Here is a 23,288-nt window from a genome sequence, read left to right on the forward strand (position 1 = left end):
CCTCAAATCGCCCAAACTTCCTGAAACTGCAACTTTCACCACAAATATCCTCATAACCCCCCAAACTCCCCAAACCCATGACTTTTTAACTCAATTCCCCCCAAACTCCCTAAAAATGCCATTTTTTACCACAAATCTTCTAAAATTTCCCCTCACTCCCCAAAACTGCATCTTTTTTATCCCAAATCCCTTCACAAACTCCCCAGAAATGTGATTTTTACCTGAAATTCCCCCCCGAGCTCCCCAAAACTGCAACTTTCAACACAGATCTACTCATAGCCCTTCCCAAACATGTGACTTTTACCTCAAATCTTCTCAAATTTCATAGAATCACAGAATGGTTTAGGTTGGAAAGGACCTCAACACCCATCCAGTTGCACCCCCTGCCATAGGCAGGGACACCTCCCACTGGATCAGGGGGCTCAAAGTTCCTGCTACTATGAGAGGAGATGGAAAGCAGTTTAGCACAAGGGTAGGTATGTGAGCAGCCAACAGCAGCAGAAGCTGAGCGAGCAAAGGGAACACAGGTGCCCAGGGAACGCAACCTCATCCAGGCACTGCGCTGCTTGGGGCACTCCCAGGAAACCCTTAAAAAAGCAACACGAGATACAGATTTGCTGTAGAGAGACATGTTTCTCTATGGAAAAACTGAAAAAGCTTTAAAGTCTCTATTTCGGACACATGTACACAGGGCTTTTCACCTTCAACTCATCAGTTCACACCTGAAGCACTGACCATGCTTCTGCAGGCTAAGCCCACGTTAGCAGGTGAATCCACTCACTGGCCGAAGTAGACACCACTGTGAGCAATCACACCTTAGCACGGTTCAAAGCCTTGTGCAGCTGCTGGCTGACAGCACCCACCTCTGCAGAAGCCAGTGGGGTAGCTGCTCCCACCACGGCTGTGGTGGAATCACACTGGGTCGGTGCACTGCCAGAACACCCAGCAACACAGATCTGAACACACAATGGTGTTTTTGTTGAAATACCCCCATGGTGCTGCCGTATCTATGGATGTCAGCCCCAATACAGGCTGTCCTCTGCTGGTATGAACACCACACTTTTCCACACAAACAGGAAGGAGAAATAAATTGTGATGAGACAGCACTGCATCCAAGCTGGCCAAGGCCCAACTCTGTCAACGTAGGATGCATTAAGTTTTCTGGGAATAACTGTCATCCTGCCCACCCGTATATGATGATTACGGTGAGGAAAATTGTGTAAATTGTCACAGACTAAGGACAACAACCCTCCCCTCTGCTCCCATCCCCTTGTGCGTTAGAGGACCCCACTGCAGCACAAGGAACTTTGGGACTAAGGTTTTATTGACTTCATTATTTACATCCTTTAACTGTGGCCAGGCTGTCTTAAAAAACCAGAAGCAAATGCATTTTTGTTCTCTAATATTTGTTAAGTATAGAAGAAATAGCTTGCTTAAAATTCTTCATAGTACTACACACAGACCAGCAAATTCCTGTTCATTACTGGCAGGCAGGACATTCCTGCAAGTGAGGAGATCTCAGGAACTGAGTGACAGGGAAGAGGTGTGTAATAAAACAGGAAGGATATTGACCCTTGAAGCCTAGTTCTGCTCATGCCTCTCCCCGCCTCATACACACTAGAGCATAAAAGCATCCTGCCAGAGCAAGCCTCTTGCACAGCAAGGGAAAGCAGGCCAGTCCTAGTCTAAAATCTGATTTGGGCACAAATAAAAGCTACCATAGGTCTCCCACAGAATCATCAGCCAGGTTGTACGAGGTGTGTAGCGTGGGAGAGAGGAAGGGAACTTGGACAACGATGCTCAGGCCCTTCTCTGAGGTAAGAAGATCGCAAAACTCCACTCAGCACGATAAGCAGATTTTAACCAAAAACGGGCTACTAGAAAATAAGCTTCTGGGAATATCACTGCCTGACAGCTCCACGCTGGAACCATCACATTGCAATGTTCCCAATCCCTGCCATCAGATAAAACACAAGAAAACCTCTGAAAGGAGCCCTTTCTGGAGCAGATCCTATCCCACTTTCCAGTACCTCTGCCCAACACTGACTAACAGAGCCCTTGCAAATAGTGAAGGCACGTACAGTACAGCTCAGATGGAACACCATCACCTTTATTAAAGGTGCTTACAACACACGCATACACAGGAAACTCTGAAAGGCCCCATATACACGCTATGTAAATATTCTTGACATAAGTATTACTCTGACTATTGTGCTTTCAGCAAGTGTGTAAATTACTCTCGTCCTGGTTAAAAGAGCTACTAAGAGCACGGAAAATTATCGCTAACTGTATGGGTACCTTCCTAGAGCGTACCAGATCATACCGCAACATTTCCTCCAAGATCATTAAGGTACGATCAACTGCATTAGGAGAGATCTTACCTGATGAGCGATGCTGCCTTGGATGTCCGCAACAATAGTAGAAACCCTCTTTAATGCTGTGATAGCAGGAGCTCTCTCTCCTGGCCCGAAGGGATTCCCTGCCGTCCCACGAAGGGGGAACTCTTACCTGCCCCGCTTGAACACCAACGACTATTTTCCTCCTGTTTCATCAGCCAGCAGAAACAATCATCTCAGTAAGCAGCCGCAAGTGACACCTATTTACTGGGTAATTGCTGCAGTTAGAGGGGATTAGGCACGTTGAACTCTCCCTGTAAGGCAGAGCTACCTCTCCTCTCTGCAGCTTCCCACAATACAGGAGGAGAAGGAGCGGGAGCAGCCAAACACTGGGGACAAGATGCTAGCCAGGCCCTCGGCCCAGCCCCAGAAAGAGCTGCGTGCACCTCCAGCGCAACCACAGCACGAACACGAGGGCAGGGGGAGCAGGAGCGGCAGAGCAGCTCAGGAGCGTCCCTGTCCCAGCCCCGCTTCCCCATCCAGCGGGAAGGGTCTGGGCAGGGCCAGCCAGGCTGCGGGCTCAGTCCTGAGCCCCTCTGCCCTGGAGAGAGCGCGTGAACAGTACAACGTGGGAAATAAAGCACAATATCAAAGCAGCCGAAGCCTGAGCGGGACACAGCACGCCCAAGGGAGCAGAAAAGAAATGCCAACCACAAGAGGCAGTATGGAAACAAACCAGGCTCAATCCAACTAACTTCCAACTTCTGTTGGGAAATGACGCTTTACGCTGTGAGACCAGGCAGATCTGTAAAGGGGAGCGGTTTGATCCATCCCTCCGCAGCAGCATCCATATAGGACACAAAACGCGCTCGCTCCCAAACCTAAGAGCTGCCACCCAACCTGCGTTGTTCAGCAGTTACAGCAGACAAAGCGAACAGCAAGACAGCTCCTCGTACAAAGAGCCTGCAATATCTGTATGGAACTCAAAAGCCAGAAAATAATAACAGCACAGGCTCGCCAAGGGTAAGGCTGTTGAGAACAGAAGTGACATTCCGTATTATCCCATGGTCTGCCAGGGAAATGCCATAAAGTTCCTTCCAACAGGTGGTGTTGTCCCTTTGGTTTTAGCAACACAAATATTTTTTTCATTTTTCCTTTTCAAATGTGACACCTTTAAATCACACTATTTACTGACACACAAACAAGCTTTGTGGATTGATTCTTATCTCAGAAGTGCCAATTCCACATTGTCCTAAGGTTTAGGAGAAAAACGTGACACCCAAACCCTTGCACTGTTTAAATGTTATTTTATTAAATATTTTCAGTTCAAGGTTTCATTGTAACAAAGCTATGAAGGTTCTACCAACATTCAGACCAAACAAACAAACACTAGCTAACTTTAGTTATTTCTATGTCATGCAAAAATTCTGCATCAAATGCCTTCCATTTCCTGTTTAAAATGTGATATTTATAATATATATTATATAGATGCTTATATAGCCCCATAAGAGAACATTAAGGATGCTAAAGGTGTACAGCTGTGTTTGATAATGGCCATACCAAGCTAAGGGTCTCATTAACTTAAAAGGAAACAAAACAAACAAACAAAAAACCGAAAAGAGAGTTTGTCTCCAAGACTGTGCAAAACCAAAAACCCCAACAGCTCTGTTCTTTTTCAATTTTCTCTGAAAGATGCAGATACTTAATACAGAGGGGGTTCTTTTTAATTAGTAATAATCATCAGGTAAAGAGACAAGGAAGATCAGACCTAAAGAAGGCATGCATAATGCTTTGTATTTCTCTTTTTCTGATGGCATCATTGTTATCTCTGCTTTCCGCTCTCCTTCTGGCTTTAAAATATCCGAATAAAATATCAAGGCTTTTCACTTCTCCACCCACTGGCTTAGTGCTGCCTTAAAAACACTTCGAAATATAAAATCTAGTGTTTGCCCCCACAGGTTCAATCCCCTGCTCCTCCTTGGGGTAGTGGGGGGAGGGAGAAAAGGGTGTTTGCTCAGACAAACCTGGGAGGTGGGGATGGTCTTTCCCTTCATCCGGGAAAGCAACAGCTCCACTTGGTGTGACAGCTTTTAGTTTCTGCATTCTCTTAAAGGATTAAAATTCCAAATGGGCTTTCTTCTCTTCCATAGTCTGTAAAAAGGTTGCCTCACTCTTAGTCTGATGTCAATGCAATTGCTTTAACTCCCTCCAAAGATCCAAAAAACGATAAGGGGCAGACAGAAATTCAGCAGCTTATCCCAGCTGCTGGAAGTGATGCCTTCCCTTGGTCAAGACAAATCCTATCAGTCTGCCAGAAAGGCCATTTTCTTCTTGGGGCTGAGCTCCCTCCTGGGTAAGGACAACAAACACTTCCATGTTCCCCACCAAAAGGACAAAGGAAATGGGCTCCTTTTGCAGCACGGAAAAAGAGAGGACGTGTCTTGGCTCAAAGGACAAACACCAGATCACTCGTGCCAGTTCCCTGTCCCCTCGGCTTCCTGAGGTATCCTTCAACACCCAGAAGCAACACCGGGAGGTGGCCTGGAGTCCTTCCCTGTGGGTTCTGAGGTTCTGATCTGATAGTTCTCTGTGTTACAACATCACTGTAAAAAATAGAAAACTTACCCAAAGAAACACTAGGAAACATGACGCTTACAAACATGGGATGGGGCTGTGGTGGGAGGAGCACCAGGCTGGGGCTGCTGGCTCCCACTGTGGCTTTACTCGGAGACCAAACGAACCAAACAGGGGGCCAGGAAGCCCCTCGAGTTCTATGGGTGCATATATTTCCGTATAAAAAACACACACTATTTATGCCTCGTATAGGAGTGTATGTGCAAGTCTTCATGAAGAACATAACACTATGCTTGCTGTCTGCTTCCTAAGGAACACGTGTTCTGCAGCACTGTGGATCCCAGCTATGCTACTAGAAAGGAACAGAGAATCCCATACATGTACCCTCTTCCTCTAACATCTCTGCTCTTAATGCAACACTTGTTTGGTTTGGTTTCGTTACATTAAATAAGCTGGCTTCAAACCTCCGTGCTTGGCCAGGTAGTAGCTGTTTCTAAAACCAATATTTCCGAAGAGCAAGCTTCTATTTAAGTTATATTCACTTAAACCCATTTTTTTCAATCCCTACTTCCACCTTTAGTTTTAAATCAACATCCCATTTTTTCTTTACAAAGAGAAAAAAATAAGTCTGTCTTGGGATCCAGCAGCCAAGCAACTGGCTTTCCATAGCGTTCTTGCTGTGCAGGAATCCAAGAGGAACCTCAGGCTGAAGTCCATCTGCCGGGCACCAGGGAGAGAAGCGCCTCCTCCCTCTCGAACCCCAAGTCTTCACACCGGCTCCTCTGGGGTCCCCTCGCCACCTCTGGCCGACTGATGCCGCGCTACAGCCTGAGTGCGATGGTAACCTTCACCGTGGCTTCGTGGAGCACAGCCCAGCCGGCCACTGCTCAAGCCGCCTCCTTTTCTGCTCTCCCTCTCTCTTTCTCTCTCCTTCACTTTTGCTTCCCCCCCCACTTCATTTCTGAAAGATGTCCAGCTGCTGCCATTTCATAGCCCTGGGGGAGGGGGCATGTTGGATAATCTGTCATTTATTTAGCATTATTCCTGTTTTTTATTATTTTATACAAACAAGTTGTCTTTTTTTTTGTTTTAGATTTAAAAACACCTTCGTACAGCAGAAACAGACACGATGGATCCATGGAAAACAACAGGAAGGCAGCGCCCGGAGCATCAGATGCATGCAGGGTTTCGTGCATTTGGCTGCTGCCTGTTTGTAATTTGTATTTTTGTTTTTTAACGTCAGAACAGACATGACCGTCGCTGTCACTCAGGCACTCCAGAGCTGCTCGCTAGGAAGATATTGCCCTCCAGCTGGGTATCACCACAAGTCGCTGCAGCAGGGAAGAGGCAGTGTCCACCCAGGAAGGAGAGGGGAGAACAGGATGGAAGAAGGAAGGAAACAAAGCCAAACATTAGCTATATACAATTAATAACACACATTTGCTACAAGCTGAGTGGTGCAGACAGAAGCCCTTCCTGGCACGACACAGATGGGCTCGTGAGGACAGCCCTGAGGAGGAGAGGCATGCTCTCCCTTCCAGGTGGCTGGGCGTGCCAGTGACAATGAGTTATGTGCTAAAATGAATTCCTTGCTCAGCTGGAGCAGACTTGGGCTCACTATCTAATAACAGCATGGCCCAGAAGCCGAGGGAGTTCCCTAAGGGGTGATCAAAGGCTCTGGGCCTCAGGAACAGTCTCTGCCTGCCTTCCAACTGGCTTTTGCCTTGAACTCCAAGTTCATTCCTGGATTTCTTTTTCTTTTTTTAAATCTTCAGTAATTTTGGCTCTGAATTCTTTTAATATTCAAACAAATGTATGAGCTTTCCTGCAGTTCTGCACAGATATACCCCTGGTGGCTGCTTTTAGCTAAAGCTCCTTCTGACTAATCTTCTGTCAAGTTATCAGATTCATTTTAGTAAGTTTTAAACTAGTTTTTATTTTTCCATGTCTGTTTAGCATTGACTTGCCAGGAATGCATAGCCAAAAATCTTCTTCCTACCAGTCCTCAGTTTGCAAATCTTTGTCACAAACTCTCTTATTAGTCTTCTCCATTCTTAGTTCCTTCTCTCTCCTTACACGGAAGTCCTCTGATCAACCTCAAACTTCTCTTAGGGATACAGTTTCCTTTTCCAACGACTTACTGAAAGCTGAACTCTGCCTCCCAGGTGAGAACAAATCACTGGTTTCTGTTTGAACATTCCTAATCATCTCATTATTGCATGTGGACCAATGCTGCTCCACTCCAACAGGATTCAGTGTGTTCAGGTGGGGGCTGCCCATACTGACCCACTCAAAATTGCATGTGGTTACAGCTCCTTCAGAACCCAGAAATGCACACAAATATTTCAAACTCCATTTTAGTCTATGGGGTTTTAAAAATAGTGTTTTAACCAACATTTTGTGGTTTGGAAGCAGCTCTTGCCCTGCAGCTTTCAGAAACCCTCCAGCACATACTTGTGCAGGAGAGCAACATTTCAGCAGCCAAGCCAAGCCAAGAACATCTTCTGTGGCAGCTCCGCTCCTAAGCCTTCTCAGAACTCCTTGGTGCAGCCACCGAGCCATACCCATATCTTAACTGAATAATTCCTGCTGCACTTTTTCTGGACTCAGTCCAGGATAGAAGTCTCCCCCAACACCCGTATGATGAATGGTGATGCAAGCAAGTTGTTTTGTCCTTCGCTAAAAAGGCTTCACCCCCCTCACTGCCTCAACTCCCTGCGAATTCAGCTGATTACCTGGAGAGCTTCCCTGCTTTGGTGCCCCCAACTGGCTCCTGCTTTTCCAATGCCACCTGTGACCTCTGCAGTCTGCTCACCTTCCTTGGGATTCCCTTCAGGGAGGCTGAATCTCTCACAACACTAAGAATAAAAACTGCTCTTGGCTTACTTCCCAGTAGCACACAGGACTGGGACTCAAGCAGTAAGTATACTGGAGTGGTTCATCCTCAAATGACCACATATAAATAACGTGGTTGGTTTTTGTGCTCGCTCTTAAATAGAAAATCTTTAGTATAAAGGTCCTAAGATTAAGAAACTTAGATCTTTAAAATCAAGACGACATACACTTCAGCATTAAACAGGAGACAGAAAGACTGTACATCTAACTAAGAGAGACCAGTAAGGCAATGAATGAGAATGCCTAAACGCTGCAGAAGCAAACGGATCTGCTGTCCTTCAGGAGCAAGCCACAATCGTTTCTTCATGTCAAATTTTATAATCAAAGTTTCCTCTGAGGAGTTGTGGCAAGCTAATTAGGGGATATTTTACCTCCTCTGATATTACTTGTTGAGATTTTTTTTTTCCCTCTGCATATTCTCAGCACTGCACACTAAATGACTTCTGCTAATTACAAACTCAGTAGTAGAATTTATATGGATAAATCTTTACCTTCCATCACAGGAATTGTTCTGTACAGATTTTACTGTATCCTCTCTGGAATATGACATTTTCATCCAAAAAGTTATCTGGAACCACCAGCAGGAACAGGTGTCTCCCTGACAGCTGGGGAACAGCAAACCTGTGCACAGCCTGGGATACTCGTTCTCACTGCTCTGGATTAACCCGGCCTGAGCACCTGGGAGGAAGCACTGCTGCCTCAACATTAGTTGTACTCAGGAGCAACCAACTGCATAGGGCTCCGCTTTGCTGGGAATGGCAGATAATCCTACTGGATGCACAGCACAGGGCTTAGATAAAGGAACACCAACTGACCAGCAGAAGTGTTTAGCCTGCAGATGACTACAAATGGTCTCGCAGCCAGCTGCATGGCCTTGAATACTTGATTCCCTCATGCAGCAGCTTTAGCCGTCTGTATGATATACCCTTCCCTGACAGTCCGTACCCGTGTTGGATCCTCACTGGAGAGGTGCTGCGGGCGCTCCAGAGCAGTGATAGTGGACGTTCAGCCACTTGCCGTCTCGGCGGTGCCAAACACGGGTCTCTTCCGACTGTGTGGTGCGGGGCCGGCCTTGGCCATCGATGTACTGTGTCAGGCGGATGTAGGCAATGCAGGCAGCATCTTCGCCAATGACGTGGACGTGTGGGTTCAGGATGGTGGTATGTATCGGCTTGCTGTTCTTTGACAGTACTGACAGAACATGCAAAACCATCAGCTTCATTTTACTACAAAGAAGAAACATCCTCCCACGTCCTCCAGCCTCTCGTATCCTACTCACCTTGCATTGGGTTCTGGGACACAGTAAAACTGCTCCTGCAGCTTTCCAGGCAAAATCCAAGCAATTCTTTCCCCTATCACCTATTCTTCTTAGGAACTGCGCACTTATTGCCTAGAATCCCCTGGCCCCCTTCCTCCCATTTCTGCAAAGCATACCTGCCTCTTTGTTACCATCAGTGCTGCTGTTCCTTCAGTTATAGGGAAAGAACTTCGAATTACAGAAAACTGTCGCAAAGGAGTCAGTAATCAGCAGATCTTTCAGCTAGGCTCGCATTAAGTATGAACAAGCCTCAGAGAAGTGTAAACATCACCTGAGAATAGGTTTTTGAGGGGGCAGAGTCTCTGCCTACTAAGAGCACCAGGAATTGCCTGTACTAACAACCTTGAACTAACCCCCAAAACACACTAAGTTGGTTCAGCTCAGGATTTACATTTCCATTATCTCACCCCGTGGAGACATCCAGGAAGGGAGCTAAATCACTAGTTTAAATGATAGCATTGCTCCCAACTGTTTCTCCTGCCCCAGGAGAAACAAGGTGAGCCCTGGATTCACTCAACTGCTTCATCAAGTCTTAGAGATCGGTCCAGGGAAACCTCAAAGCCAAGGTGTGACCGATTTGTGCATGACTGTGTCTGACCACTCAGTACATCTACCCTGAACATATATGTTTCCATGAAAACAGGCTCTTTTTTTCCATTTCTTTATCAACAGGAAATCCGGTCCCTCAAACAAAAGTCCCCGTGGTCCGTGCTTACAAAATATTTGCACCAGGCAAACTCTGTGCCCACAGTGAAGGGATCAGGGGTTGGAACCAAAATCGTTGCTGAGAAAGGCTTTTGAGAGAAAGCACAGTGGCACTGATGAGCACATCATAACCCACGCAGAATTGAGTTCTTGCTGGTTCCGACAGCCAGTAAAAACAAGGACAATTTCCCTCCCTCAATGTGGCATAAAGGGCAATTAGAGAGAGAAAGCTGTTGGTGTTACCAAATGTACCCACTCACAGTTCTCAAAGTAAAACTTGTGGAAATCCATTCCTTCCACCAGGTTCCCCAGTGCTTCAGGTTCAAATGAGGTCAAGCCAGGATCACAGATTTTTCTGCAAAGAGAAGCACCACGGGCTCACAGTGTGCACCTAAGCCCAGGGGCTACTGATAGTGAAGTGCTGAAATGGCACTGGACTCACACCTTGTGTCCACCTAACCACTGCCCTGCTCCAGGGAGTAGAAGTCCCTGGAGGACTCAGACTGCAGCACCATGGAGCTGGTGCTAGCTAGCATTTCACATAAAGCGAGCCTCCAGGTTTCTGGATTTTCTTTTATTCTTTCTCCCCTCTACTGTTCTTACAGAGCCAGGACGTTGGGCTTCGTTGCTCCTCTTGCCATTTGATACCCAACTTCTACTTGTGGTTCATTTAGAGCTCCACCATGGCCCTGCTCCCAGTGGATGCAGGCTAAAAAGCATAAACTTTTTCCCACCCCTGACTGCATGACAGCCTCTCACACCCAGGAGCCAGAGCATCCTTTGAAGAGGAACAGATAAACTGCCCTTCTGAAGACACCTGTACTTACGTATAAGCCTCAAAGTCTCCGTTGTTGATGGCTTCTATTAGTTGCTCCGTTATCTTAATGATCTCTTGTTTGCGCACTGCAGACGAGAAGAGAGAGCAATTTAACTGTGCATGAGGCTTCAGTGGGAATCTGGGGAAGCGGGTGCCTCCTACTAGCAATGTGGGGAGCACCGTTAGTCTAGATCTTGTACGATGCTGCTCCTTGCATTTGGGAGGTATGCAGTAATGACAGCCATCCCCATGGGAGCAGGGAGCAATGGTATGAGAGGGAAATGGGGAGCCCATAATGCGGGGAGAAAGCAAATAAAGATGTCATATTCCATTTTGTTCTTCTAGAAGGGTCTCACACACCAGAGGTGTCGCCTGAATGACAGCCCGATGGGCTTCTGGGGAGCCTGACCAATGAATGCCAGTGAGCTTACCAATGTGAAGCACTTGTCTGGCAGCTTAAATGTGGAAACCCTTCCCCACAGTAGCCAAATGGCCACAGCACAGATGGAGCCAATTGGAAAGAGTCTCCCAACACCTTGCCTATCACCATCATGTTGTTATGAACACTGCAAACCAGCAACTGGGACACACAGGGACAACTTTCACACGCTAGAATGTCAACTGCAGCAGGACCGATGGGTGAGATGAACAGGCCCTAGCTAGACACTAGTGCTCAGTTCCTCAGGCAGCTGGCTTCTGCCACCCTCCTGACACAACTCCTTCCAGCACTCTGACAGCACTGCTGTTAACCCAGCCCAGAAGGGCTTCAGGACCAATGAAGAGAGGGGCAGCTGCTACTGCTGTGCAGTAGTCCCCCTCTGCCAGCACCTCTGCGCTCTCTTCTCTCAGTTTCCCACAGCCAGTGGCTCAGGCCCCATCCCCTCCAAGGTGTTCCATCACCCACGCTGATCTCAGAAGTCCTCAACACTTGCAAAGTTTGGGTCGGCTCTGTTAAATAACACAACTCTCGTTCCACGACTATGTGTGCACTATACATATACACTATACATACGCCTGAGCCTGCAGCACACCTGCATCCCTTCAGCCTTCATCACGCCTTCCCCACAGGTAGAACATGCCGCGCACTATACATTTAGGAGGTGCTCTAAAATTATCTTCAATATGACCAAATATTTGACAATTTCTGCCACCAGATGTGGAATTTACTTGCCCTCAGGAATCTACGGTGTAGGTGTCGGACATGGAACCAACCACTGACTGTTCCTCCTTTAGGTCCTGAAAGCAGTGGGCACTTCTGGAAGTCTCACCTGAGGTATCTCCAGGTGAGAGATGTTAGGAGGCTGGTGTTTAAATCCAACCTACCATCTTTAGTTGTCCAAGCCAGGGAAGGGGAATTTCACCCTAAATGCCAGAAGATGACGGTCTGCACTGCCACTGCCTTCCCCTGTACACCTCCATCCACATGTGCACCTTATCCCACCACTGATAAGCGCAGCTGGAGAGCATCAAGATGATGAACTCCATGATGATGCTCCATCCCTAGAGATGATCAAGGCCAGGTTGGAAGGGGCCTTGGACAGCCTGATCTAGTGGGATGTGTCCCTGCCCATGGCAGGGGGGTTGGAATTACATGATCTTTAAGGTTCCTTACAACACAAACTATCCTATGATTCTATGATTCTATGATTCTATGAACTCACTGGCACAGATGGTGTCTGTATCACTCTGGAAATCAGTGAAGAGAATTCCACTGCGCAGCCAGCCACGGAACTCCTCTGACAAGGGACAGCTGACAGTAAGGGAGCTGGTTTTGCCACACAGGCTGTGTACATCTCCAGCCATCAAAAGATGCACATGAGGAATGGATCAGAACAACACAGCGGGCTCCTCTATTGTGAAAAACATCTTTAAAAGCAACTCATCTGGAACTGCGTCTGCATGAAGCAGGGCTACTGGTTGGACCTCCCTTCCACACAGAGCACACACAACTGTGTGCAATGTCCACAGGAAGAAGTCCATGGAAAAGGCTCCATCTGGGATGAGTGAGGAAGTCTGCAGGCCTCAACCACCACGTGCTGACTCATCTCAAGGAGATCCGCACCCTCAAATGCGGCAGCATCGACCCTATTCTTCAACACGAGTCCATTCCATCAGACAATGCTCCTGTGCCTGCTTTTACCAACTGCCCCAAGCTACAACCAGCACACGGGTGATGCATTTGTTAGGCAGGACAGCACCTGTCGCTGCTGCTGAACCCACGGGGCCTCCTAACTTCCACTTCGCAGGGGCACAGAAGAGAGGCGAGCAGACACCAACATGGACACAGAGCTGTGACCCATGGAATCCTGCTGCCTTTTGGAATACGCACAGAGGCAGCCCAGCTGAGCAGCCGTACTGCCAAGACGAGACTACAGAGGGGTGCACCGTGGGCCAACAGCAGCTTGGTTTGTGCAGTGGGCCAAGCTAAAAGCTGCAGCTGGAGAGTCCCAGTGGGCCAGCTTCAAGGCACTCCGCTCCCCCAGTCCTGGCCTCGGCGGTTCGCTTTGAGAGGCACGCCAGCCTCTTGGGGTGGACGCAGGGTGAGGGGTTGGAAGTGGAGAGAAGCAGGGGGAGCTTTACATCTACAGTAATGAGCACAATGTGCACTACTGCACTACTGCTACTCCATTGCTAACTTACACGGTGCGCGGTTAAGTACAAAGGGAACTACTGGAGTTAGCAAAGGCTCCGACCGAGCTCGCTCTAACTCCAATGTCTGCCCTGGGCTGTCCCAGGCAAGAAGCTTCTCTTCACAAGACTTTGTAGCTGCAAAACAAATGCAAGCATTAAAATAATAAACAAACACAAACCAGAAAGCAAAATAAACACCAACAAAGAAGTACAAGCACACACAGCCCAACCCTGGTGGCACACAGAGACATTCACATCCCAGCAACCTGCTCTCCTGCCTGTCACACACCCACCACGCCTGATGCTGGTCAAAGGGGACCATCCCAGCAGCACTGCTGAAGACCCCTTGGAGCTCAGCAGGAATGGCACTAATGCTACTGGAGGCAGTGAGAGCCCGACCTCAAGAACTGGCTGGAGTAGTGACAGAGCAGCATGAGAGCAAGTTCGAGATGTGAAGGAAAGAGAAAGAAAGTCATGTATCCAAACCACTGCAAATCTCAGCTAGGAGGGGAGCAGGGCAGGAAGATGCTGCCCCATTTCGCAGAGAAGCCATTTGGCACTCCTCCATGTACCAAGTGGGGTCTTGCTATGAGCCAGAGGAAGGAGTTAGCTAGAAAGTAGTGACAGGCAGTTCACAGCTAAAAAGTTCAGCAGAGATCATTTCCCTTCCATTCTGGCTGGGCAAAACACCTTTCCCACTGCACCTTAGGAACCAGCGGTTTGACATCCTTAGAGCTACTTCAAAAATAAGCAAGAGAGACTCTGACTGCTGCATCATCTGGGATCCTGGTGCTGCGTGCAGGAAAGCAGGGAAGGGAGAGGAGACAGTGGGCTTGCCTGTGCCTCCCTTCCCAGACTGACCTGAACAGAATCAAACACTCCAGATGCTCCCAACTCACGCTGGGATACTTCCATTATAGCTTTAGTCAGACAGCCAGTACAGTGTGTCTGCGCAGGGGACAGGCTGGGAACCCCACTCAGATCTTGTCCAAGCTGTTAGCTTTTCTCATATTCACTTTCAGCCACAGCTCCTCTACGGAGGCAGCCAACTCAGGAAAGATCCAGCAGATGGTACCACAACCAGCGGACTAACCACGGTACCAGCTAACTGAGTTGGCACAGCAGACACACAAGCTAAAGCTCACAACACAGAAATGCTCCTCAGAGCCAACATTATCCAAAGATTTTCACTTGAGCACCTGACAATGGGTTCAGAAATGCTGTGGGGTCTCCTAGCAGCCACAGCCTCCCTTCCAAAGCATCCCTGAAGCAGTCTGTGAAGACTGTTTTTCATTTCTTTTCTGTTACCTGAGCACCATCCGTATCTCAGGTGCTCAGTCATCTTGAGAAGTGAGACTGCATTCAGCCTCGCGTATCCCTGCTGTGAAGCAGACCTGCACCATGGACCCCAAGTACCACCAGGGGAATCAGAGCTGCAGTGACTTCCTCCAGGGAAATCCAGAGGCCGTGCCTCTACAAAGGACTCCACACCTTGCCCAGATGAAAGCAAGGGAATGGAACTAGCTAGGATGAGGCTCTGGTTCTTCAAAAAGGGAAGGCAAGGTCTGGAAGTTTTCCATGTGCAAAGGAGGGTATTTCGCAGGAAGGGAGATGATTTCTTTTTGTTCTGGAACATTGGAAATGAAAAATCAAGGTTCAGGAAGGAAGTGGAGGAAAGGAAAACTCCTGGGGAAGGAGCAATGGGAAAGGTGGAGGGAGGGTTAGGAAGAAGATGCTGTGAAGCACTGCACCCCTGGACTTACTGGCTGAGAAACAGAGAGAAAGCTGGGACTGCATGGATTCAGTCTGTGTTTTGCTCTCACTGTGCCTCCGTCCTTCAAGCACTGAGCTGCCATCCCCGGTGGAGAGCGGGGCAGCTGGCATGGCAGGGAATTGAAACACAAACACAAACAAAACACACAAGTTCAGTAAATAAAAAAAGAGAAAGGAAAGAGGAGAACATTAAAGAAACCACAATACTGGGCACAAAACATGCAGGAGTATCCTCAGGGCAAAGCCAAGTAGAGCGCTCTACAAAACGGACCTGGGGTGCCATTCCGAGTGACACAGGGGCAGAGGGAGCACTGCCTTCAGCCCCCCGTGGGAAGAGCACATCCCCAAGGCAGCTGCCACCGATGGAGCGGGATCTCCTACACCACAGCTGAATTGATCTGTGTAACCTGCTGGCACCGGAAAACAAGAAGCTGGCAGAGGACTTGCACAAGCACTTCCCTGTTTGCAGAGTCATGGCCACACAGAACGCCGAGAACTCCAACACTCCTAGACCCCTAAGGCTATTTGATTTTTCTTGAGAGCTGGTTTAGCTTAAACCACGGAAGGTCCGGAGCTGAAAAGGAACACTGGTGAGCACTGCCTCGCTTCGAACTGAAGCGCTACAATTGCCAGAGCAGGCCATGGCACAAACCATCACTGTGCAATCTCCCTCCCAACCGCCATCCCTTCTATTAAAATCATAATCAAATCTTCTAACCTCTGCCACAAAAACAAGTACCCCAGTTTTGATCAGCAGCAGTGCAGCCCTGTCCCTGGAGATGTCACTCAGATTGGCTACAGGGAGAACAAGGATATCTCTGCCTTACAACACAAATCACTAACAACACATCTGCCTCAGAAAGCAAATGGCATCCACCCATCCTGAGTCTGCTCAGTCAGGAAAATATCTGCTTATCCTTTTTCAGGGAGGTCAGGAAAAGGATAGCTGCTCAAACAACACAAGCAGATAGGGGACTTGGAGCTCCTTCATCTCAAGGGTTTTATAGGCACAGAGTATTTACAATATGGTCACTGAAAGGTGTGAAATCTCTCTGCAGCCTCTCCCTGTACTGATACCTCAGTCAAGGACATGAAAAATCATCTCCATTCAGAGATGACAGGCTGAGAACAATCTTCCTCTTAGAAAGAAAAACAGACTCAAAGATAAAAAAATAAAAAGGGAAGCAAGTGGCTGTCACTAAAGAGATTCCCAGAAAGGAGGGAGGAGGCAGACTGAGCAGGAACAGAGAGACTTCAGCTCCTTGTCACCTACAGGGAAGTACAAAACCACAACCAGGCTGCAAATCTGAAGGGGCTGGGAGGAATTTTCCAAGCCTGCAGATGAACAGATTAAGGTATTTGCAAGAGAAGAATTCCAGCTCTGAGACAAACCCAAATCATCTCAGGGCAAACAGTGTTTATGCACCCTAGAGGCCAGGTCAACTGGCTCCCCAGCACGCTGTCCACTGTGACAGGGATGGCAGTATCACGGTGAGTTTATAAACTGAGCCGGGCACGGAAACTGGGGAAGCTGGTTCAAGGCAGCGATCAGATCTCCTGGATCCCCTTGCCTGCACTTAACTGTATTAGAGATCACAGCAAAACACCTACCTTTCAGATCTTCATCTTCGGTAGTGGTGTTACAGCTCTCTGTGGAACCCTGCACAGCAGAACAGAGCATTACCAGGCATCAGCAGAGGGAGTGCGAGTAAATAGGTTGTTTGTAAAGGAAGATTGGGAAAAGCGCAAAAACACTGGAAGGGATGCAGGGAGAGGATGATATGAGGAAGATCTGGATGGAAGCAGGCCAAATATTAAGCAAAACTTAACAGCGTCTCTGCTCAGCTTGTGCATGTTTAAGCCGTTCAAGCTGTCCAGCCAGGACTTTTACAAGGACAGAAGTTACCGAACTCTGTCAAATGAGATCAAACGGGAGTTGCTTCTGTTTGGAAGAAGAGCCACAAGAAGCTAAAGAAGGGCTTCAAGGCTTTCCCAAAGGAACAGGTCTCCATTTCCAGAAGAAAAACGAAGTGCCTGAGTGCCTGTATCTTCTCTTCCACCCCCACATACAGAAGAGTGATGATCACACACCATAGCAGGAAAGGGATGACAACACTACTTGTTGTCCCTACTCAGTCTCTCCAGAGATCCCCAGCCACACCACACAGCCCTCTCAGGCTGCCAGCATGCGGGAGCATGCTACAAACTGGACAGTGGGAAGGCAGAAACCTCAGTAAGACACACGGAGACGAGACCGACAAGAAAGAAGCAGAGGTTTCTCTGGCAACAGTCCTGTCTGTCCCTTACCTTTATGCCATCTGTAGCATTATGGACAACAGTTGTTTGAGGCTCCTAGGAAAGGATGGAAGAATCATTAAGCTCCAATCCCAAAGCACTTCCTCATTTCTTCTCACTCCCCAGCACATGGAGAAAAGGTGACCGACATAAAAAAACAAAACCACGAACTCCAAACAGCACACGAGTGTCTGTGTGCAAGAACACACATCCTGCACTGGAGGTCTCCTGAAGAGAGAGGCTGTGCTAAAAGCTACACTCGCGAGGAGACAAAGCCCCCAGCTTCTGCAATTGCCCCCAACTCCCAATTTGCCTCCAGGGAGCCAGGGTGGCACAAACGCCAGACAGCACCTGAGCAGCCAGTCAGCACTCCAAGTCTGCTCATGAAATGACAGCCCCTCCACAGCGTCCACACTAGAAAATGCTTCAGGAGAGGAGAGGAAAGGGTAATACTGGGCTGGGGCCTTTGTCTCCCAGTTCTTTGGAAAACTTGCTGGGTATTTTACTCGAAAAAAGGGACATTCATAATTTCACTAACAAAAAGTGAACAAGCCAGACCACCTTAGTGCCCCTCGAGAGGAGCTGCTATGGGAACTGTCTGGGAAAAAAGGCACATTTTTCTTAAAGTCTTTAAGATGAGATCCAATTTCAACAATAACAGCAATAGTTAATAAGTTAAAAAGGCTCCCTCAGTATCAAACACATAATGAACAAAGCCCATGGAGGGAAAGCAGGAAATTATGAACTGTCCCAAGAACCCTTGGCCCTACAATAATAACATCAAATCCCACCCTCCCACCCCCCCAAACCCAGCTCTACAAAGACACACAAATAGCAGCTACAGGGCCTGCGCGTGCTAACTCGCTCCTGTCCTCATCCCTTCATTACGGGACAAGACTCTGAGATGCTGCACCATCTCTTCCCACTGCTGTCACCTTTGCAGGTGGCTCAGCAAGGCATCAGGGATGGGAAGGGTGCAGTGACAAACACCCACCCATCCGCCTGTCACTCACTGCCCTGCTGCCTGATCTCCCAAGTTGAACCACACCGCGCTGTGCCACTAAATGTACTGGGCACAGGGCTCCTCTGCAGCTGTTGTGCACAGTCTCAACAGAAAACACTATCCCAGCAAGCCAGTGAGCTGCAGAGAACCAACCACATGACTGAGCAGGCCAAACAGGCCACCAAATAGTTATTCTAAACTTCTCCACCTGCCCTTCCTCCTGTGATGGCCTGCAGTCCATCCTCCACCTCCTGTGTGTGGGAGAAGGGGTGGAGCTTGCCACTCTCTTCTTCCAAAGCAGCCTCCCCAAAGGCAGCAGGAAGAGCTGAACGGGACACAGAACTGTACAGGGAGGGCACATGGGGAAGTCCAGGCAAGCTGCAATCCCCACATCCAACCACAGCTCAGCTCAGCGCCCCCACCCCAAAGCCCGTGAGGCTGTGACCAGGCCCCACCACAGCACAGGGACAAGGACAGAACGAAGCCAAAACACAAGCTGGAACAGAGCAGCACAAGCAGCACTCGGGATGGGAGAGGAAGGAGAGAGGGAGCGCACAATCGAAATTAAACCAAACAAGAAAAAAAAAAAGTAGCGGTGGGGGAAGATACCATGGACGTCTGCACTGGGGGTGTTTCTTTTGCAGTGCTTACTATACTGGTTTTGTTGTTGCTCTGCGGCTGAGACAGAAAAACATGGTTTTAGTTCCCCTGCTGGGCAAGCAGAGGCAGCAAGAAAATGACAGCACCAGTTCCACCCCAACCATCTCCTCAGACCCTCCCTGCCCCGCAGGCTCCATCACCCAGAGGGAGGACAGAGGGCTGCTGCCCAGGCCTCTGGGCACCATCCTGCCCTTGGAAGTGAGAAGGAACGAATCAAACCCAAATGTGCGTGGACTGCTGGAGCTACACAGAGGGAGACCAGAAGGGGAAAAGACAGCAGCCCAAAGGGACAGGGAGAACCCTGCAATGAGCACCGACAAAGGTACTTGGTGAAGAAGAATGAGATGGCAGCAGTTCTGAGAGAAAGAGCCTACAAAAGTGAGACACACAGCAGTCACAGGGCAGTCTCAAACAGGAGACAACTGGGAGATGTGTCTGAGGAGTCCCCAAGGGTGCAGGAACAGTCCTAGATTTGTCATGATGCTGAGGGTCCCAGGGAATCTACTGATGCAAAAGAAAGTGTGGTCGGGCCTGGAAAAGGTAGTGAAAAGGTGCAGTGTGGTGTGTCGTGCCCCTGCTGTAACCTAAACAAAGAGACATCAGGACCAAAATATGGAAATAATGGGGTGGGACACAAGGAAAAATCCAGGTAGTTCCCCAGGTGGCAAGTGCTCTGGATGGTGCCCAGTAGTTTTTCATCCTTCCCCTCTTCAGTCTCTCTTGTAGGTGTGGTAAAAGGATAAAATCTCCATCTCCTGTATTTACAGAGCACAACAGTGAGGCAGTCACTGGCCCACAGCAAAACCTACCCCGCTGAGTCACACAGGTCAGTTCGGTGAGGAAGGAGCAAAGCCTGTGTTTGTAGGCAGAAAAACCTGTGCCTGCTGGCACACAGTTCCTAGCACACAGAGCCAGTCAGCTGCTGAGGAACTGGGCCCACCCACAGCTCCATTGCCATGTAACCTCACACGAGGGACACGGCTCTCTGGCTGCCACACACCAGAACAATGCCCACAGCAGCACTGCAGGAGCCTCCTCAAGCTCCTTACAGCCCAAGGGTGCTGGATAGGAGCGCACAGCAGTGCGTCCTCATTTACAGCTGATCTCCATTCCACCTCATGCTGCAGAACATCAGGCCCTCATCCCCCCAGGAACCACCACAGAGAAGTCCAATGCTGAGCTGGAAAACATCTGCTAAAGGTTTCATAGTGTCAACCAGAGACAGATCCTGCGAGATCACACACAGCTACTAATACTTCAGTTCTCCACAACCAGCACACCTTGGCTTGGCCATCCCTTTTGGAGAGGGAGAGGGGAGGAACAGAAGAGGAAGATGGGGAGGTGGGAAGAGGAAGAAGTAGAAGAGAGGCAGGAATGAACTCTTTAAAAAGTTGATGAAAAAGAAAAAAAAGAAAGAGCATGACATAGTCGTTCCTAAAACTAAGAAAGGAGAAACACTTCACAAATCACTGTTTACTGCCTCTTCCTATACATCCCCACATTATCCTAACACTCTGGCCTTCTGAGAGCTTTGCTTCCTGCATGTATTCCCAGCCTGAAGGTGGAGGAGACGACAGGCTGCTGTGGAAGTAAGAGGGAAGCAGATCAACCTGAAAAAAAATTAATCCCAAGCTCTTTTATGGCACAAACACAACCAAGTTTCTGGGTCCACCCTTCCACACAGCACTGAGGTTCCTGTAATTCTTGAGGAACAGTGATCCTAACGCAGAGACCTATCTTCCAAACCTCGTCCAGTGAGAACAGCCCAGCCCGTTTTTCTCAGTCCACTGGGATAAGAATATCAAATTACTATGAAAGAAGCTATTCAAAACCACAATTTTTTTGAAGCCTTTATAACTGAGGCCAAATGAAAAAAACCCTCCAAAACCAGAGAAAGCCACCATTATGAAAAAAAGGTGTCAGCAGCTTGTTTGGTGTTGGACGTCACCTTAAACTGCAAATCCACACACATCCAATGCACACAGCCTACCCTCCAGGCTGCACCAAACCCCTAGTTCACCTATGACGCTCATCCCCAGCCAGCAGGGTGAAGAAGACTGAGTATTGTGTTTGCTAGTCCAGAATCACACAGGACTGTACTGCAGGAAAGCCCCAAGGGAGTAAGAGGTAGGAGACTTGGCTTAAGCACGTTTCATGGCTCTTTCTGAGATGGAGGTACCTGACAATATTGAGCCTCCTGCACACATCTGTGTCTTGTGGTCACTTCTCTGGAAGGCTGCCGGCCCTTTCCAGAGCCCCAGGCACCACAGCCAACTCTTACCCTCCCTTCCCTCTTGCTGCCAGCCAACATCCCAGCCACTGGGTGGGTTACACTCCTTGGTAACTCACAGCAGTGCAGCTCAAGTTAAGAGAGGACAAGTCACCTCAAATAGTGCCAGGCCCCTCTTAAGTTCTATGTGACACAGTCAGTTTGGCACAGCAGTTGGCAGCACTTCCTGAGGTAGACAGGAGAGAGACAGACAGACGGGCACTAACACCACAGAGAGGCATGAGAGAGAAAAGAGAGCAGTGGGTGTATTGCTGGGGACACGCGCTTCCAGCCAGCTGAGAGAAAACAAGCACCAACACAAGGGCCATCATCTCTGGTTATTCAACCTCCTTTGCTGCATCCAGGTTTTCCGAGGCTGACACATGGTTTACGTATCCCAGCTGCTTTAAAACAACACACAGAGGGAATTTATTGCTGCAGCGGGCAGAAAAAGAAGGGCAAGGAGAGCACAACATACTCCTGCCCTGGAGTTCCATAAAGGCAAGGTTGGGGAAATGTCAGTGCCTCACATCAGTTTCCAAGTAATACTTCGAAATTACTTTTCCTGTGTTTACATCATTCTAAGCTGTCATTGGAGAAGGAAGTGAAGAAATATCTTCCAGATAACAATGGAGAAAAAAATCATTCTGATCTCTCAGCACTCTAACATTCCTGTTCCTACCTGCAACAGGGGAGACATTTTCTGTTCTTATTCTGTGCAAAGGAGGAGACGCAATAGCTAATTTTTGCTCTTTAGTTACTGTTTATATCTCAGAGACACGGGCCATGCTCAACTCCTCACAATATGGCACCGTCCAGTTGCCTTTGTCAGGGATTTGACTCTTTTTCTTACAAATTCCATGGATGTCAGACATCTGGACGGATGAACAAAGGCAATGAACAGGACAGGGGAGGCAGTTACTGGGTATCTGGTCATGCTGGGGTAATAAACGAGACCAGGACAAAACGGAGGTCTGGGTTATAGAGGCTCTGACAAACCTTTTGGGTATGTATTCTGAAAAAAGAAGGCATAGGCAGCTCTGAGCCGCCTGGCAATGCCGTGCCCACACATCTCATCTGCACAGCACAATTCCATCAGTCTCTGCCACATATGGAGCGACTCCCAGTTTGTTCTACACTGCAGGGCTCCCACCAGGGATGACTGCACCAACGCCAGGCAAAAGCACCTGCTCCTCTTTTTGGCACTTATGCAACAGAATGACAAAGCCCCACATCGAGGCAAGGCAGGCGCCTGCTCTGCTGAGAGCTGCCGCTGCTCGGAGCGGGAACAGTCACACTGCGCTGCCAGCAGCTGATGTTCTGCACAAAATGGGAGCGGTACGAGGGCTGGGCACTCGCAGGGCCCTTGTGGTGAAGACATGGACCTCGGGTGCGCGATGCCCCCCCGCCACCACCCCGCTGCACAGACATGCTATGTAGGGTGATGAGCACAAGCCGAGCGTGCATGGCATGAGGATGGCGGACGCACGAATCGCAGGCAGCTTACGGGAGGTGCTCACCATCAAATGCACACTGGAGCTCGACTTCCTTTTCTGGACACATCATTGAGAGAGGGAAAGAGAAGGGAAGAGAGGAGATGAGAAGAAAAGCACAGAAACTATTCACACATTAGTGTGCCAGTAAGGGCCCCCCTGCCCGTCACGCTCCCCTGGGGCAGGTACAAGCGACAGCAGAAATGCACAGGTACACAAGACGGCGCAGAGAGAAGCCACCAATAAAGAACATGACTGCGCACCAGAGGAAGGGGCAGAGCTGAAGACCCTTATCCACTCACTGAGGTCAGAACACAGGTGCCCCACACACTGGTGTAGGGAGAGGAGGGAAGGGAGGGATATATACGCTCCAGATGTGGGATGCAGTGGGGGGACTCTGTGTGCTCTCCAGCCTCAGCACACCATGCAGCTTCCCCAGCCACACTGGAGGGGTTGGCAGAAACCTCAGTGTTCACACTGGAGGAAGCAAAACTGTGTCTGCAACTGGAATCAGAGCAG

General features: G+C 48.8%; 1 protein-coding gene across 18 annotated transcripts in view; it reads right to left on the reverse strand.

Annotated features, from left to right (window-relative positions):
• Nucleotides 1-3,609: 3,609 nt before the first annotated feature.
• CAMK2G (calcium/calmodulin dependent protein kinase II gamma) overlaps nt 3,610-23,288 on the reverse strand; it is a 112,150-nt gene continuing 92,471 nt past the window's right edge. Inside the window, exons 14-23 of one of the 18 annotated variants that reach the window (XM_054070889.1) lie at nt 22,797-22,829; nt 18,957-19,025; nt 17,357-17,401; nt 16,661-16,709; nt 15,040-15,153; nt 13,286-13,411; nt 10,656-10,731; nt 10,089-10,183; nt 8,751-8,996; nt 3,610-6,241 (exon numbers count right to left, since the gene is read on the reverse strand). In XM_054070889.1, the coding sequence (XP_053926864.1) occupies nt 8,764-8,996; nt 10,089-10,183; nt 10,656-10,731; nt 13,286-13,411; nt 15,040-15,153; nt 16,661-16,709; nt 17,357-17,401; nt 18,957-19,025; nt 22,797-22,829 (840 nt within the window). In that variant the 3' untranslated portion in view covers nt 3,610-6,241; nt 8,751-8,763. The remainder of the gene's footprint in view (nt 6,242-8,750; nt 8,997-10,088; nt 10,184-10,655; nt 10,732-13,285; nt 13,412-15,039; nt 15,154-16,660; nt 16,710-17,356; nt 17,402-18,956; nt 19,026-22,796; nt 22,830-23,288) is intronic. The other 17 variants (XM_054070892.1, XM_054070893.1, XM_054070891.1 and 14 more) reach the window with 17 other exon arrangements.

The sequence above is a fragment of the Cuculus canorus genome, chromosome 7, assembly GCF_017976375.1.
Source record: "Cuculus canorus isolate bCucCan1 chromosome 7, bCucCan1.pri, whole genome shotgun sequence".
Lineage (NCBI taxonomy): Eukaryota > Metazoa > Chordata > Aves > Cuculiformes > Cuculidae > Cuculus > Cuculus canorus.